This window comes from Mirounga angustirostris, unplaced genomic scaffold (genome assembly GCF_029215605.1).
Source record: "Mirounga angustirostris isolate CCGP_5_RB_7025 unplaced genomic scaffold, mMirAng1.0.hap1 SCAF_2, whole genome shotgun sequence".
Taxonomy (NCBI): Eukaryota; Metazoa; Chordata; class Mammalia; order Carnivora; family Phocidae; genus Mirounga; species Mirounga angustirostris.
Genome location: NW_026991710.1, coordinates 139,947,757 through 139,962,063, shown reverse-complemented (window position 1 = coordinate 139,962,063; position 14,307 = coordinate 139,947,757). Strand labels below are relative to the sequence as shown.

At 37.0% G+C, this 14,307-nt stretch overlaps 1 protein-coding gene across 5 annotated transcripts in view; it reads right to left on the bottom strand.

The window, feature by feature from the left end:
* KLHL2 (kelch like family member 2) overlaps positions 1 to 14,307 on the bottom strand; it is a 106,423-nt gene that overhangs the window by 20,169 nt on the left and 71,947 nt on the right. For all 5 annotated transcript variants that reach the window (XM_064585231.1, XM_045880181.3, XM_045880182.3 and 2 more), the window contains 3 exons: positions 8,849 to 8,958; positions 4,248 to 4,364; positions 2,429 to 2,578 (listed from right to left, as the gene is read on the bottom strand). In XM_064585231.1, the coding sequence (XP_064441301.1) occupies positions 2,429 to 2,578; positions 4,248 to 4,364; positions 8,849 to 8,958 (377 nt within the window). The remainder of the gene's footprint in view (positions 1 to 2,428; positions 2,579 to 4,247; positions 4,365 to 8,848; positions 8,959 to 14,307) is intronic.

Below are 14,307 nucleotides of genomic sequence, written 5' to 3'. Positions count from 1 at the left end.
GTTTCCTTAGCACTACGACCACATTTTGTCTGATTTGACTTATTACTATGATAAAATACATCATTATTTTGAAATACGTAAGCATGAGAAATTAATCTTTGCTTCATTCTTACCTACCTACTCAGAATTAATGTTGAATATAACCATTCTAACATGACAGTGTTGCTGAAAGAGCATCCGATACAAGCATCTTTTCAAAAATATGTGCAGATAAATAAATTCTGAGAAGGGCTCATGCGAATGCAAAGCCAAAGCAACAGTGGAGTTCCCTGCCATCTGCCAAGTCTGCTACTCCTCCTCCCTAGCCACCTGAGAGAGCAGAATGAATGAGAACCTTCTTGGATAGTATGCCCACCACAAAATAAAAGCCAAAAAATTGAGAAATCCAAAAGTATACATAGAGTTGGAAGGGCCACTCCAAAGCCACAACCAGAAAAGCCGAGAAACAACATAACTGAACAGATGATCACAACTCTATAAAAGAGAAGATAAAATACTTGATAGGACTTTACCAAGAACTCCAGAAAGCTTCCAAAAGTGACATGTTTATTCCAGAAATTGGAAAAGAGTTTTCACTCTAAAGGTCATAGCAGCATATTAAAGACAGAAAAACTAAAGATGCCAGAAGAAGGAATACACAAAAAGAGAACTTTTACAAATATGGAATGTTTAAAAAAGTGTTAAAGATAAAATAAACTACTTAGAAGGATGCTGAAAAAAACTAGCATAAAAAGAAATGGTAATTTAAATGGGCTAAGACCATGAACACTTTATAAATCTTTTTTTTTTTTAAGAACAAAAACTGACACCAAATAATATGGACAAATATGAAGTGATGTAGACTTATAAAGATGGCTATTTATAAAAGCAGGTAAAAGGGTATTTGGAAAATGTAAACATTTATAAAATCAGCAGATCCAGATGGCATGCATACTAAAGTGTTAAGGGAACTAGCTAATGTACTTACTGAGCCACTTACAATTATTTTTGAAAAATCTTGGAGAACTGAGGAGAGATCAGAAAATTTAAAAACGGCAAATACCAATTTTCAAAACAGGGTAGGAAGTGAATGCCTTGTAAATACCTTCTACGTGATAATAATTCTGAGTAAAAATTTAGAATATTTTGAGAAAAGCATCCAAACCTCTAGGAGACAACAAAATGATGAGTAACACGCAAAGGGATGTTAAAAAAAAAAAGTCATGCCAAATTTGAATCTATTTGATCCTGACTCTCACTGGATGTTATAGGCCAAATTACTTATTTTTGGCTTAGATAATAAACATAATCCTATGGACTGAAATTTTCTACGAATGGACTATGTCAGTGAGTGGGTATTTCTAGCAGGGTGTCACCAGGAAGAGTGCTGAGGTCCATTCTAAATTAAAATATTTACTAATGATCTAGAAAAAGGAGTAAATAGCATACTTGCAAAATACACAGTTGGTTCTAAATTGAGAACTGGTATTAACACTGGGCAGAACAGAAAAACAATACCAATATAGATTTGAAGAAATTAAAAATGTACATTCCAAAAATAAAACTTGAAAAACCACTAAGTAAAAGCATTAAGTGAAAGAATTTAAAAGACATAATTTCATGGAAAGGACAGAGTGGTAACTAAAGATGACGTAAGAAAACAATGGGTAACAGATTAATTCTTATTTCTTAATCCATCATTGCCCCACACACATACAAGAGCTAAAAATAAATACATAAATAAAAGCATTATATTATGGATCATTCTGATTAGACCATACACAAAATGACGCATAAAGTGCTGTTTTTCTAGTACCGTGAAGATGGAAAAAGGCAAAAGAAATTGCAGAGACAGAAATGCGGGGTTATTCTGTAAGGAAAATTAAATCAGTAAAACATAAATGGCTCAACTAAAAAGATAAAGGTAGAATATGAACTCTCACACAAGGGAAATGTGAACACTGGTGATCTGGGACAACAGAGGGGAGACATAATGAAATGGCTACAGATGATGCATGAATGAACTGTCAGACAGTATACAACAGGGAAGATGAAGGAAATGAACCGAACAAGCTGTTTATCAGCCTTAACTCTAATATGTAATTCTGTGAAACTGCTTGGTTTTCAGTTATTACCTAAACACATAGCTTACAGACAAATCTTTCTACCTACTCTGATTTTCCTTTCCACTATAACTAAAGCTAATAAAACTCTGAAGGGACAAAAATCAGTTGCTTTCTGTTCCAGAACAGTGAACATCATGTGGTTTATAAAGATTAAATGAACCAAACAATCCCCACCCTCTACACACAAACCCAAAAGAGAAGTTGAATTATATACACTACAATGAATTCTCAGGCACATGGAAATTCAGGTGGGTAAAAATATTAACAGCCTCACTATGGGCCTTTCAGATGAAGTAATAACAAGTGTGAACAATAGATCCTACTTTGGGAAGGTTCATAGGTGTCCTCAGTCGGGTCCGAACACTCTTCATTAATATACGCTGTTCTGTTGGCAGCAAATGATACTTCATAGCTTCAATGAGGTAATCTTTGCAAGCACTGCTATTCTTGACCAATGCTTCCTCTTCGACCCTCTGTAAGAAGAAATAAGACATACTCCATGACGGGGACAACTTATTTCATGATAAAACTGGCAAAGAAACAGAAGTAAAGAAGAGGGAAAAAAGTAATAACTATCCTCTCTGGTTCAGGCTTTTCCTTCAAAAGGAAAGTTTATGAATATCACTAAGAGAAAAATAAATGAAGCCAAAAAAATTCTCAAGTATCTGGTCTGCAGAGAAAAACATATGTAAGTAATAAAGAGAAGAACTGCAATCAAAATTATATACCTCAACATCAGCTATAAAATAATCTTTAGATAATACTATATTCACCTATCTCTCTCTCTTTTTTTTTTCCTGGGTATATTCATCTATTTCTTATCTTTAAATGTCAAGCCAAAGAGTAAGAAAAAAATTTAGATAATGAGTTCTTCGGGTGGAGTAGGCGACACTAATAAATTAAAGACATTTTTCAAGCACAAAAAGGCAAATAAAATATCCAAAAAAGGGATTCAAAATACCTATACCAACATGCCTACACCACAAATAAATCTTGTCCCTGCTATTCCTGACCTCAAATGCAGGACAGATTTTTCTGTTCATTTTCTTAACAGTGGAGTGCCAATGATTACGTGATCACAACAAATAATGAGGCTTCAAGAAATCCTAAAATGGGGCGCCTGGGTGGCTCAGTTGGTTGAGCGACTGCCTTCGGCTCAGGTCATGATCCTGGAGTCCCGGGATCGAGTCCCGCATCGGGCTCCCTGCTCGGCAGGGAGCCTGCTTCTGCCTCTGACCCTCCCCCCTCTCATGTGCTCTCTCTCTCTTATTCTCTCTCAAATAAATAAATAAAATCTTTAAAGAAAAAAAAAGAAATCCTAAAATGCTCAGATTGAATCTCTTAATAAAGAATGTTTCCTTAAATGGTTTCAATTATAAAAATGTTGAGGGCGCCTGGGTGGCTCAGTTGGCTAAGCGATTGCCTTCGGCTCAGGTCATGATCCTGGAGTCCCGGGATCGAGTCCCGCATCGGGCTCCCTGCTCGGCAGGGAGTCTGCTTCTCCCTCTGACCCTCCTCCCTCTCATGCTCTCTGTCTCTCATTCTCTCTGTCTCAAATAAATAAATAAAATCTTTAAAAAAAAAAAAATGTTGAAATGTTCCTAGTAGGATGCTAATAATAAAAAAATAAATTCAAAATTGTTCACAGACTGCTAAAATCCATTTATTTCTACTTATTTCAAATACCCCGGTTTTCCTCAGATTAGAAACCAAAGGCATGCCACTGTAAAACTGTGAAGTAGAATTAAATACTATTTGGGTCAAATGTCAAAATTCCATTTCTGCAGAGCAATCAGAAGCTATCAAAAGAAAAGCTAAGAAGATGCAGAGCAGGGACACAGAGGCACAGGTGCATTTATTTACTTGTAAATGACCACAAATCCTGCCTGGATAAGCTCTAGCGTTTGCTTGCCCACATCAAAAATCAGGGGAAGCAAATTTCTAAGAATGGGGAGTGGTCGAAGAAGGAGCAGCTGCCAAGGACTGCAGGTGCCTTTACGTCCTCTGTCCTGTGCCCCGTGGATCTGTATTCTGCAGGTCTTACCACCGTGTAACAGGCACCTACATGCTGTCAGCCCAGTGACAAAGTGCCACCAGTGACGAAGTGCTATGTGTATTCATGTGTTTTGCATATGCTTTTACCTGAACTAAATATTCCCGAGGAAGCAAAGGTAACCGCACGTGTTCCATCAGCCGAGCCATAAATTCTTGCCTTACATCCTTGTCGTGGTTTACCCAAGCTATTACTGCTTCAAATACCTTGCAGAATATATGGGGGAAAGAAAAATAAGGAGTGAGTTATGTACCACGGCACCTGAATGAAGTATGAAGAGATTACATTTTATTCACTGTTCTTGCTAAGACATCCAAGTTTAATACATAGCTCAAATTTTTCAAAATCCTGACCTGTGCTGTACTTAAAAAGCTGTTCAGTCTATCTCTTTTAATTTGGTATTTGTAAGTACTTTATTTTTTTCCAGCTTCACTGAAATATAATTGACGGATAACATTGTGTAAGTTTAAGATGTTCATTTGATATATTTATACACTGCAAAATGATGACATCATAGTTTTAGCTAATACCTTCATCGTGTCACATAATTACTTCTTCTTTGTGGTAAGAACATTTAAGATCTACTCTCTTAGCCACTTTCAAATATATAATACAGTTTGTTAACTATAATCACCATTATATTTGTTAACTATAATCACCAACTATAATACATTCCCCAGGACTTACTCATCTTATAACCAGAACTTTGTACCCTTTCACCAACATCTCCTCATTTCTCCCATCCCCAACCCCATGTAACCACCACTGTACTTTGTTTCTATGAGTTCAGTTTATTTAGATTCCATATATAAGTGATATTATACAGCATTTGTTTTTTTCTGACTTATTTCACTTAGCGTAATGCCCTCAAGGTCCACACATGTTGTCACAAATGGCAGTATTTCCTCCTTTCTCGTGGTTGAGTAATATTCCAGTGTGTGTGTGTGTGTGTGTGTGTGTGTGTGTGTGTGAGAGAGAGAGAGAGAGAGAGAGAGAGAGAGATCTTCTTTATCCATTCATCCACTGATGGACACTAGGTTGTTTCTATATTTTGGCTCTTGTGAATAATATTGCAATAAACCAATGCACATGGGAGTGCAGATGTCTCTTCAAGATTCTGCTTTCATTTCCTTTGGATATAACCAGAAGTGGAATTGCTGGATCATATGGTAGTTCTACTTTTAATTTAGTAAGTACCTTCAGTACTTTTATGTATTAAGTATTTTTCTTTTGGTATTTACTAAGCATTTCACCAAATACATTATCTAATCTTCTTGAACTTAAGTGGTAGCTGTGATAATCTGATGAAACATAATCTAATTCCCTGTTGATAACCTTCCTAATTTGAATTTGGTTCTAACTTACCTAGATTTAAATCTCAAGTCTCTTTGGAATAAAGCACCCAAAATAATAAAGCAAACTGATATTGTAGAATGAAAATCGCATACCCTTATAAACAACTATTTTTGGCTTTTTCTTTAGGTTTATGAATAAATGTTAACCGTACACTTCTAAATCAAGGGTCTGCAGAATAGATGAACTCTCTTTTCTCACAATGGAATATATTAAAATCTAGTATTTTTTAATTTTCTTAAAAAACGAAATAAGGGCATTACAACTTAATAACATATACCTATGAAAAAGCTAATAAGCTAATAGGAAGACTGTATTTGGCTATATAATTTCCTTCCAGCTGATGACCCAGTAATTCTTAAAGGCTTGTAGAAAATGCTTGATGATAGGTAAGTGGATTATTGGAAACAAAACTTCTGCTGATGCAGGAATAGAGCAAGAAACTAAAAATAATCTACATTATAATTAACATGCCTCTTTAATTCAGGTACCTACCAAGTACCTCTATGTGCTGGGTGCTAGCAATAAAAAGAATCCTGTCAATTCTATCTACTATTTCTCATCACCTCTGCTCCTCTGCTCTCTCTTCTCCACCTGTTTCAACCATCCTACATCAGATCCTATTGCTCAATGGTATGACTTCAACATCCTCCTATCTGACCCATACCCCACTTTTGGTTCATTCAGCACACACCACTGTGACAGCTGGCCTCCAAAATGGTCCCGTAATAAACCACATCTCTGAGTATCCATACTTTATATAGTAAACCTGCCGTAGGGAATCTAAGTTGGCCCTGTGTAAACCCCCCCCCCCCAAAAAAAAGCAGCAGAAGCAGTGTTGCGTGACTTCTGAAAGCCGGGTGATAAGAAGCCTTTTGGGGCACCTGGGTGGCTCAGTTGTTGAGTGTTTGCCTTCGGCTCAGGTCATGATCCCAGGGTCCTGGGATCGAGCCCCGCATCAGGCTCCCTGCTCGGTGGGAAGCCTGCTTCTCCCTCTCCCACTCCCCCTGCTTGTGTTCCCTCTCTCGCTGTGTCTCTCTCTGTCAAATAAATAAATAAAATCTTAAAAGAAAAAAAAGAAGCCTTTCAGTTTTCACTCAGGTCTCTTGAAATGCTCATTTGGGGGAAGACAGATGTCATGCAAGAAGTCTGATTACTTGAGATCACCATGCTATGAGGAACCTAAACTAGCCACAAAGAGGGAGGGCAGGGAAGGGCCAGGGGGAAGAGGACAGAGGTGGAAGGAGATACCAACCAAACTCCAGCCTAGGAGCCAGAGAAGTGAATGAAGGAGCCACTGTGGATATTCTGGAGACATAAGATACCATGTGCAGACGGACTGAAGCTCCAGTATGGCTCATCTGGTATCATGCTGGTATCTCCAGACATTCAAGCCAAGCCAGCAGAAGCCCCAGACACTACAGAGCAGAGATAAGCTGTCCCAATATGCCCTGAATGAATTCTGCCCACAGAATTTTGAGTATAATAAAATGGTTATTGTTTTGTGTCACTACACTTTGGGGTGGCTTGTTATGCAGCAGTAGAAAATCAGAACAGCTTTCATGATATTTCTATTACATAGGTATTATCATGACATTGTCCTACCACTTAAAACCCTTTAAAGGCTCCTCATCACTAGGATGAAGTCAAGGTTCTTTAATATGGCTGAGAAGATATTTTATGTCATCTTCCCATCTTATCTCCTACCACTCTGCCAAACATATTCTAAACTCTAACCATACAGAACCAACGTAATGCCATTATTCCTTAACGCCTTTTTTTACATTTACGTATTCTACCTCTACCTGGAATGCCCTTCCCATTCCCACCCATCCAGACTTCCCCAGCAAACTCATACTCATTTTTAGAACTTGGATCCTACATGTGAGACAGGCTGAACTGCCATGCCCATCCCAGGAATGACGAAATGCTCCTAAGTACCCTCTACAGCATTCCATAATCACTAATTTAACCCACTTGTTGTTCCTCTAGTCTGTGGTGTAAAGATTGCTGTTTTCTTAATATTTCCGTATCTGTGACGCTATGGCAGTGTCTGGTACTCAGCAGGCACTCAATACATGTCTCTTAATATGACTAGTAATGTCTTCCTCTTCTTTATATTTCTGAAGTGCTAAGATTATACATCTAACAACCACTTCTCACGTACTTTTTTCATATGGTAAATATAATAGTAAATGTGCCTTTTTATGCCCAGGCAGGATGGATATCTTTGGAGAATAAAGCTAAATTTCATACAACTTTAAATGCAAAGCACACAAAGGAAAAATGTTTCAGTTTCTCCAAACTCAGTGTGTTCACAAGCTTTTGTGTCCTGATTCCCAAAGAATACAACCCACTAAGAGAAGAGAAAGTGGGGGGGCGCCTAGGTGGCTCAGTCAGTTAAGCAGACGACTCCTGATTTCAGCTCAGGTCGTGATCTCAGGGTTGTGAGATTAAGCCCCACATCAGGCTTCATCCTCAGCACATAGTCTGCTTGAGATTTTCTCTCCCTCTCTCTCAAATAAATAAATAAATCATAAAAAAAAAAAAAAGGTGCAGGTGGCTGACAAAGGCAACTCAAAACGTGGAGAGGGAGGCTACAGCCAGACAAAGCAGCTGCTCTTTGGAAGGGAGAAGGGAAGTGCTGGTAGGGGTGGGCTATGAGTGGCAGGAGATCAATTTAAAGGAAGAGTATGGTCAAGGATGTTCAGTGTAGGGCGCCCGGACGGCTCAGTCGCTTAAGCGTCTGCCTTCAGCTCAGGTCATGGTCCCAGAGTCCTGGGATCGAGTCCCACGTCGGGCTCCCTGCTCAGCAGTGAGTCTGCTTATCCATCTCTCTCTGCCCCTCCCCCCTGCTCTCATGCTCACTCTCCCTCTCTCTCTCAAATAAATAAAATCTTAAAAGAAAAAAAAGAATGTTCAGTCTAGAACAAGCTACTACTCTGTTATCCCTGGTAACTTCTTCCAACTCACAGGACAGTAAAATTACTTTGGTTTGAGAAATACTGCATTTAGATCACAATTTTTATAGGCATCTAGCTTTGGGAAGAAACCCAGCACCAAAGGACTAGTTTCAAACAGTTTAACATGTGCCAGTTCTTACTGTGGGGGTCAAGTACAAAACTCTAATGTCTAGCAATTCAGGGAACTTCCTATGGAGTGAAGAAACAGTAATTTGCACAATCAACAAGTTAACTAGTTGAGTTTCTAATAACTTCCAGATCAAAGATCACTGGCTGTCACTACACATACAGAATTACAAAGTTACGAAACAAAGTGAAATAAAGAAAGGAAAAGTACTACATCACAATATACCAGAAAAGAACAATTTAATTACCTTCTCTTCTGAGGAGATGGTAAGTTTGTCACTTGAGATTAAGCTGCACACTTGTTCAATGCCGAGATTGAGAAATTCTTCACTAAGTACAACATCTGCAAAATGCTGCTCTGTTTGGAGGTTAAAAATAAAATCCATTAACACCAACATTCCATTATCCATCTTCAAACTGCTTCAAAAGGAAAAGGTTTTTCTTAATCTAACCTAATAATGAGAAAAACAACTGCATTTCCTCAAGGCAAGAGCTAACAAAACCCAAACAATCTCAACTGGGGAAGTGCTCTCACTTGAGTAACAAAGTAGAGGCACAGGTAGGAAAACTGCCTTATATACTCAACTGAATCTCTTCTGCTTCACACGGTGGTATTTCATTAACCATGTATTCCTTATATGCTAATAAGACTATCAATATTTAAATCCGTAAAACCTTTTGATTACATAAATCAGATAAAGTACATGGTATTAATATATTCACACACTTGAATGTATTATGTAAAACACTAGAGGACTCCAAAACATAATGGAATAAGGAGGGAAACCTGCTTTATTTGAAAACTTTAAACAAATTTTAAATGCTCGTCAGTCTAAACATATGACCATCATTTAAAAAAAAAACAGAATTGGGCGCCTGGGTGGCTCAGTTGGTTGGGCGACTGCCTTCGGCTCAGGTCATGATCCTGGAGTCCCGGGATCGAGTCCCACATCGGGCTCCCTGCTCAGCAGGGGGTCTGCTTCTCCCTCTGCCCTCTTCCCTCTCGTGCTCTCTGTCTCTCATTCTCTCTCTCTCAAATAAATAAATAAAATCTTTAAAAAAAAAAAAAAAAAAAAACAGAATTGATTTATAATATAGATAGCTCTGAATTCTGTGGCAGTTTATCTGGGACCAAAGCATACTATTATATACCCTCAACCCCTTTCCAGAAACTGGTAAAACTAGTAATTCTTGAAATACTAAGAAAACTAAGATTTCACAAATATACCCACTCCTCCAAAGGGGGGGGGGGGAGGAACTGTTCATATAATCAATGATTTTACAACTTTAAAAATTAATCATTTACACAATAACCTTTCCTGCAAATCCAGCTCTCCTTTATAAAGTGTGAGTTCACAAGGAAATGTGGTGTTTGGGCTTTGGAGTCAGACACAGAGAGCTAAATCCCAGCTGTCATATGCTAGCTTGTAAAACCTTGGGCGAATTATATCATTTCTCTAAAGCCTTGGTTTCCTCATCTATAAAATGGGAATAATAAGAATACCTTACCTAATAAGACCACTGTGAGGATTAAACAAATTAAAAGTTTATAAAGCACCTAGAACTGTGTATGGTAGAGAGTAAGGATTTAATAACTTAGCTCTTACTGTATTGTTATCCTTAAGTTCTAAAGTAAAAATTTGCCAGGCAACCTAGGTATTTTCTAAAGGTCTTCGCAAGTAATCATATTCTTTTTTTTTTTTTTTGTCAGGAAATATTTTATTGACAACTAGGGACGTGGCCATAAGAGAGAGAAGCACACAGGACTGCAAACTAAAACCCAACAGGCAGCAAAAGCCCTTTGAGCCAGGAACCCTGAGTCCTGGCGTCCTCACGGTCTCCCACCAAACAAGACTGGGCATTCAGGAGAAGGGGCATGGCTCTGGTGTCCCACAGAGTGAGAGGATATATGATGCCTCATTACGAGCGACAGGGTAAGGAGGTAAAATGGAGGGAGGGTCCATCACTGCCTAAGACCACCTCCTCCTCTCAGAGCCAACACGAGGTGGAGGACTGAACACAAGTAATCATATTCTAATAGTAATTTTTTTAAAAAGGCTTTCTAAGATGAAATAAAGATTCATTTCAAATGTGTTTCAACATACCACAGAAAGGATTAGTTGGCTTCCATCTTTTCAGAAACACTTCAAAATCTGCATTTACATAAACCCCATAACTATTCACTTTACAAAAGATTCATCACAAAATGACTTTAAAAATGATAAGCAGCTCTAGGATCATTATAAAATGATTTGGATTTACAAAAATCCAGCTGACACAATTTTTTTTCTGTTGGAATACATTTTTCTATTTCTTATTTTTTTATTGAAGTATAGTTGACACTGTTAATATTAGTTTCAGGTGTATAACAGTGACTCAACAATTGTATCCATTATGCAGTGCACACCAAAGTAAGTGTAGTTACCATCTGTCATCATACAGTTATCATATTATTGACTATATTCCTTATCTGTACTTTTCACCCCTGCAACTTATTTATTTTGTAAATGCAAGTCTGTACCTCTTAATCCCCTGCAACTATTTCACCCTTCCCCCTCCCCCACCTCAACAACCACCAGTTTGTTCTCTGTATTTAAGAGACTTTCCAGGTTTCTGTGTTTGTTTCATTTTTTAGATTCTCTATGTAAGTGAAATCATATGGTATTTGTCTTTCTCTGAGAAAGGTCCACCACGTTGTTGTGAATGGCAAGATTTCATTCTTTTCTATGGCTAACATTCACTGTACACATACACTACTTGTTCTTTACCCATTCATCTATCAATAGGTATTTGGGCTGCTTCCATATCTTGACTATTGTAAATAATGCCACAGTAAATGTAAGGGTGTATATACCTTTTCAAATTAGAGGTTTGGGTTTCTTTTAGGGAAATACTCAGCAGTAAAATTACTGGATCATATAATATTTCTATCCTTAACTTTTTGAGAAACCTCCATACTGTTTTCCATATGTGCACCAACTTACATTCCCACCAATGGTGCACCCAAGAAAACTTTTCTCCACGTCCTTGCTAACACTTGTCTTTTATTTCTTGTCTTTTTGATACTAGCCATTGTGACTGGTGTGAGATATTTCACTGTGGTTTTGATTTGCATTCCCCTGATTAGTGATGTTGAGCATCTTTTCCTGTGTCTCTTGGCTGCCTGTATGTCTTCTTTGGAAAAATGCCTATTCAGGTCCTCTGTCCATTTCTTAATCGGATTATTTGGGCTTTTTTGGTGTTGAACTATATGAGTTCCTTATATATTTTGGATATTAACCCCTTATAGGATAATCTGTCAATATCTTCTCCCATTCAATAGGTTGCCTTTTCATTTTTTTGTTTTATGGTTTCTCTCACTGTGTGAAAGTTTTTAGTTGGATGTAGTTCCAGTAGTTCACTTTTGCTTTTGTTTCCCTTGCCTAAGGGGACATATCCAGAAAAACGTGAAAGGTGATGTCAAAGAGAATATTACTTATGTTTTCTTTTAGGAGTTTAAAAGGCCTTACATTTAGGTCTTGAATCCATTATGAGTTTACTTTTGTGTATGGTATAATGTAATGGTCCAGTTTCACTCTTTTGCATGTAACTGTCCAGTTTTCCCAGCACCATTTATTGAAGACACTATCTTTTCCCCAATGTATATTCTTGTCTCCTTTGTCATGAGATTAACTGACCATACTATTTATGGGCTTTCAATTCTGTTGCATTGGTCTATGTGTCAATTTTTATGCCAGTACCACCTCTTTTGATTATTATAGTTTTACAAAATAGTTTGAAATCAGGAAATGCAATGCCTTCATTTTTGTTCCTTCTTAGGATTGCTTTGGCTATTCGTGATTCCATAAAATTTGTAGTATTTTTTTTTCTATTTGAACAATACCATTGGAATCTTGATAGGGATTATAGTGAATCTATAGACGGATTTGGTCTGGTATGGGCATTTTAACAATATTAATTCTTCTGATTCATGAATGCAGGATATTCCATTTATTTGTATCTTTTTCAGTTTCTTTCATCTAAGTCTTGTAGTTTTCAATGTAGAGATTGTTTACCTCCTTGGTTAAATTTATTCCTAAGTATGTTATTGTTTTTGATGCTATTATAAATGGGATTGTTTTGTTTTTCAGATATTTCATTGTTAGTGCATAGAAACTCAAGTTGCAAGTTTTGTATCCTGCAAGTTTACTGAATTTATTGATTAGTTCTAAGGTTTTTTTGGTGGAATCTTAGGATTTTCTATATATATGAAATCATATCATCTGTGAAGACAATTTTACTTCTCCCTTTCCAATTGAACGCCTTTTATTTCTTTCTCTTGCCTGATTGCTCAGCTAGGATTTCCGTAATATGTTGAACAGTAGTAGTGAGAGTGGGCATCCTTGTCTTGTTCCTGATCTTAAAGAAACCCTTTCAGTTTTTCACTGCTGAGTATGAAGTTAGCTATGAGTTTGTCATATATGACCTTTACTATATTAAGGTTTAATATATTAACGTATGTTCCTTGTATACCTAATTTGTTGAGAGTTTGTCTCATAGAAGGATGCCATATTTTGACAAATGTTTTTTCAGCATCTGAGATGATCACATAATATTTATCTTTCTTTCTATTCATGCACTGTACTTCATTTAATGATTTACAGATGTTGAACTATCCTTGAATCCTATGGATAAATCCCACTTGATCATGGTATATTATTCTTCTATGGACTCCTGAATCCAGTTTGCTAATATTTGGATAAGAATTTTTGCATCTACATTCTTCAGCTATATTGGACTATAATTTTATTTTCTTGTAATGTCCTTGTCTGGCTTTGGTATCAGAGTTTTAACCCTAGCCTTGTAAAATGAGTTTGGGAATATTCCCTCCTCTTCTATGTTTTGGAAGAGTTGGAGGATTAGTGTTAATTCTTTCAATGTTTGATAGAATTCATCAGTGAAGCTATTTGGTCCTGGAGCTTTCTTTTGGAGAGCTTTTAGATTACTGATTCCATCTCCTTAGTTGCTATTGGTCTGTTCAGATTTTCTATTTCTTCATGATTCAGTGTTGGCAGACTGCATGTTTCTAGAAATTTATCCATTTCTTCTGGTTATATTAGCATATAAGTGTTCTTACTAGTCTCTTATGATACTTTCTATTTCTGTGGTATAAGCTGTAATGTCTCCTTTTTCATTTCTGGTTTTATTTACTTGAGTGTTTTTTAGTCTAGCTAAAGGTTTCGCAATTTTACCTTTGCAAAAAAACCAGTTCTTAGTTTTATTGACCTTTTCTATTATTTTTCTGGTCTCTATTTCATTTATTTCTACTCTGACTTTTGTCATTTCCTTTCTTCTGCTAACATGGGGTTTAGTTTGTTCTTTTTCTAGTGACTTGAGGTGTAAAATTAGGTTGCTTATTTGGATCTTTTTTCGTAACAGGCCTTTATCACTGTAAACTTTCCTCTTACAATTGCTTTTGCAGCATCCCATAGATTTTGGTGTGGTGTGCTTCTGTTTGCTTCAAGATATTTTATTTCCCTTTTGATTTCTTCCTTGACCCACTGGTGGACTGGTGGTTCAGCATGTTGTTTAATTTCCTCACATTTGTGAATTTTCCTAGTTTCCTCTTATTATTGATTTCTAGCTTCATACCACTGTGCTCAGAAAAGATAGCCAGTATGATTTTAATCTTAAATTTGCTAAGACTTGTGTTGTGACTTATCATATG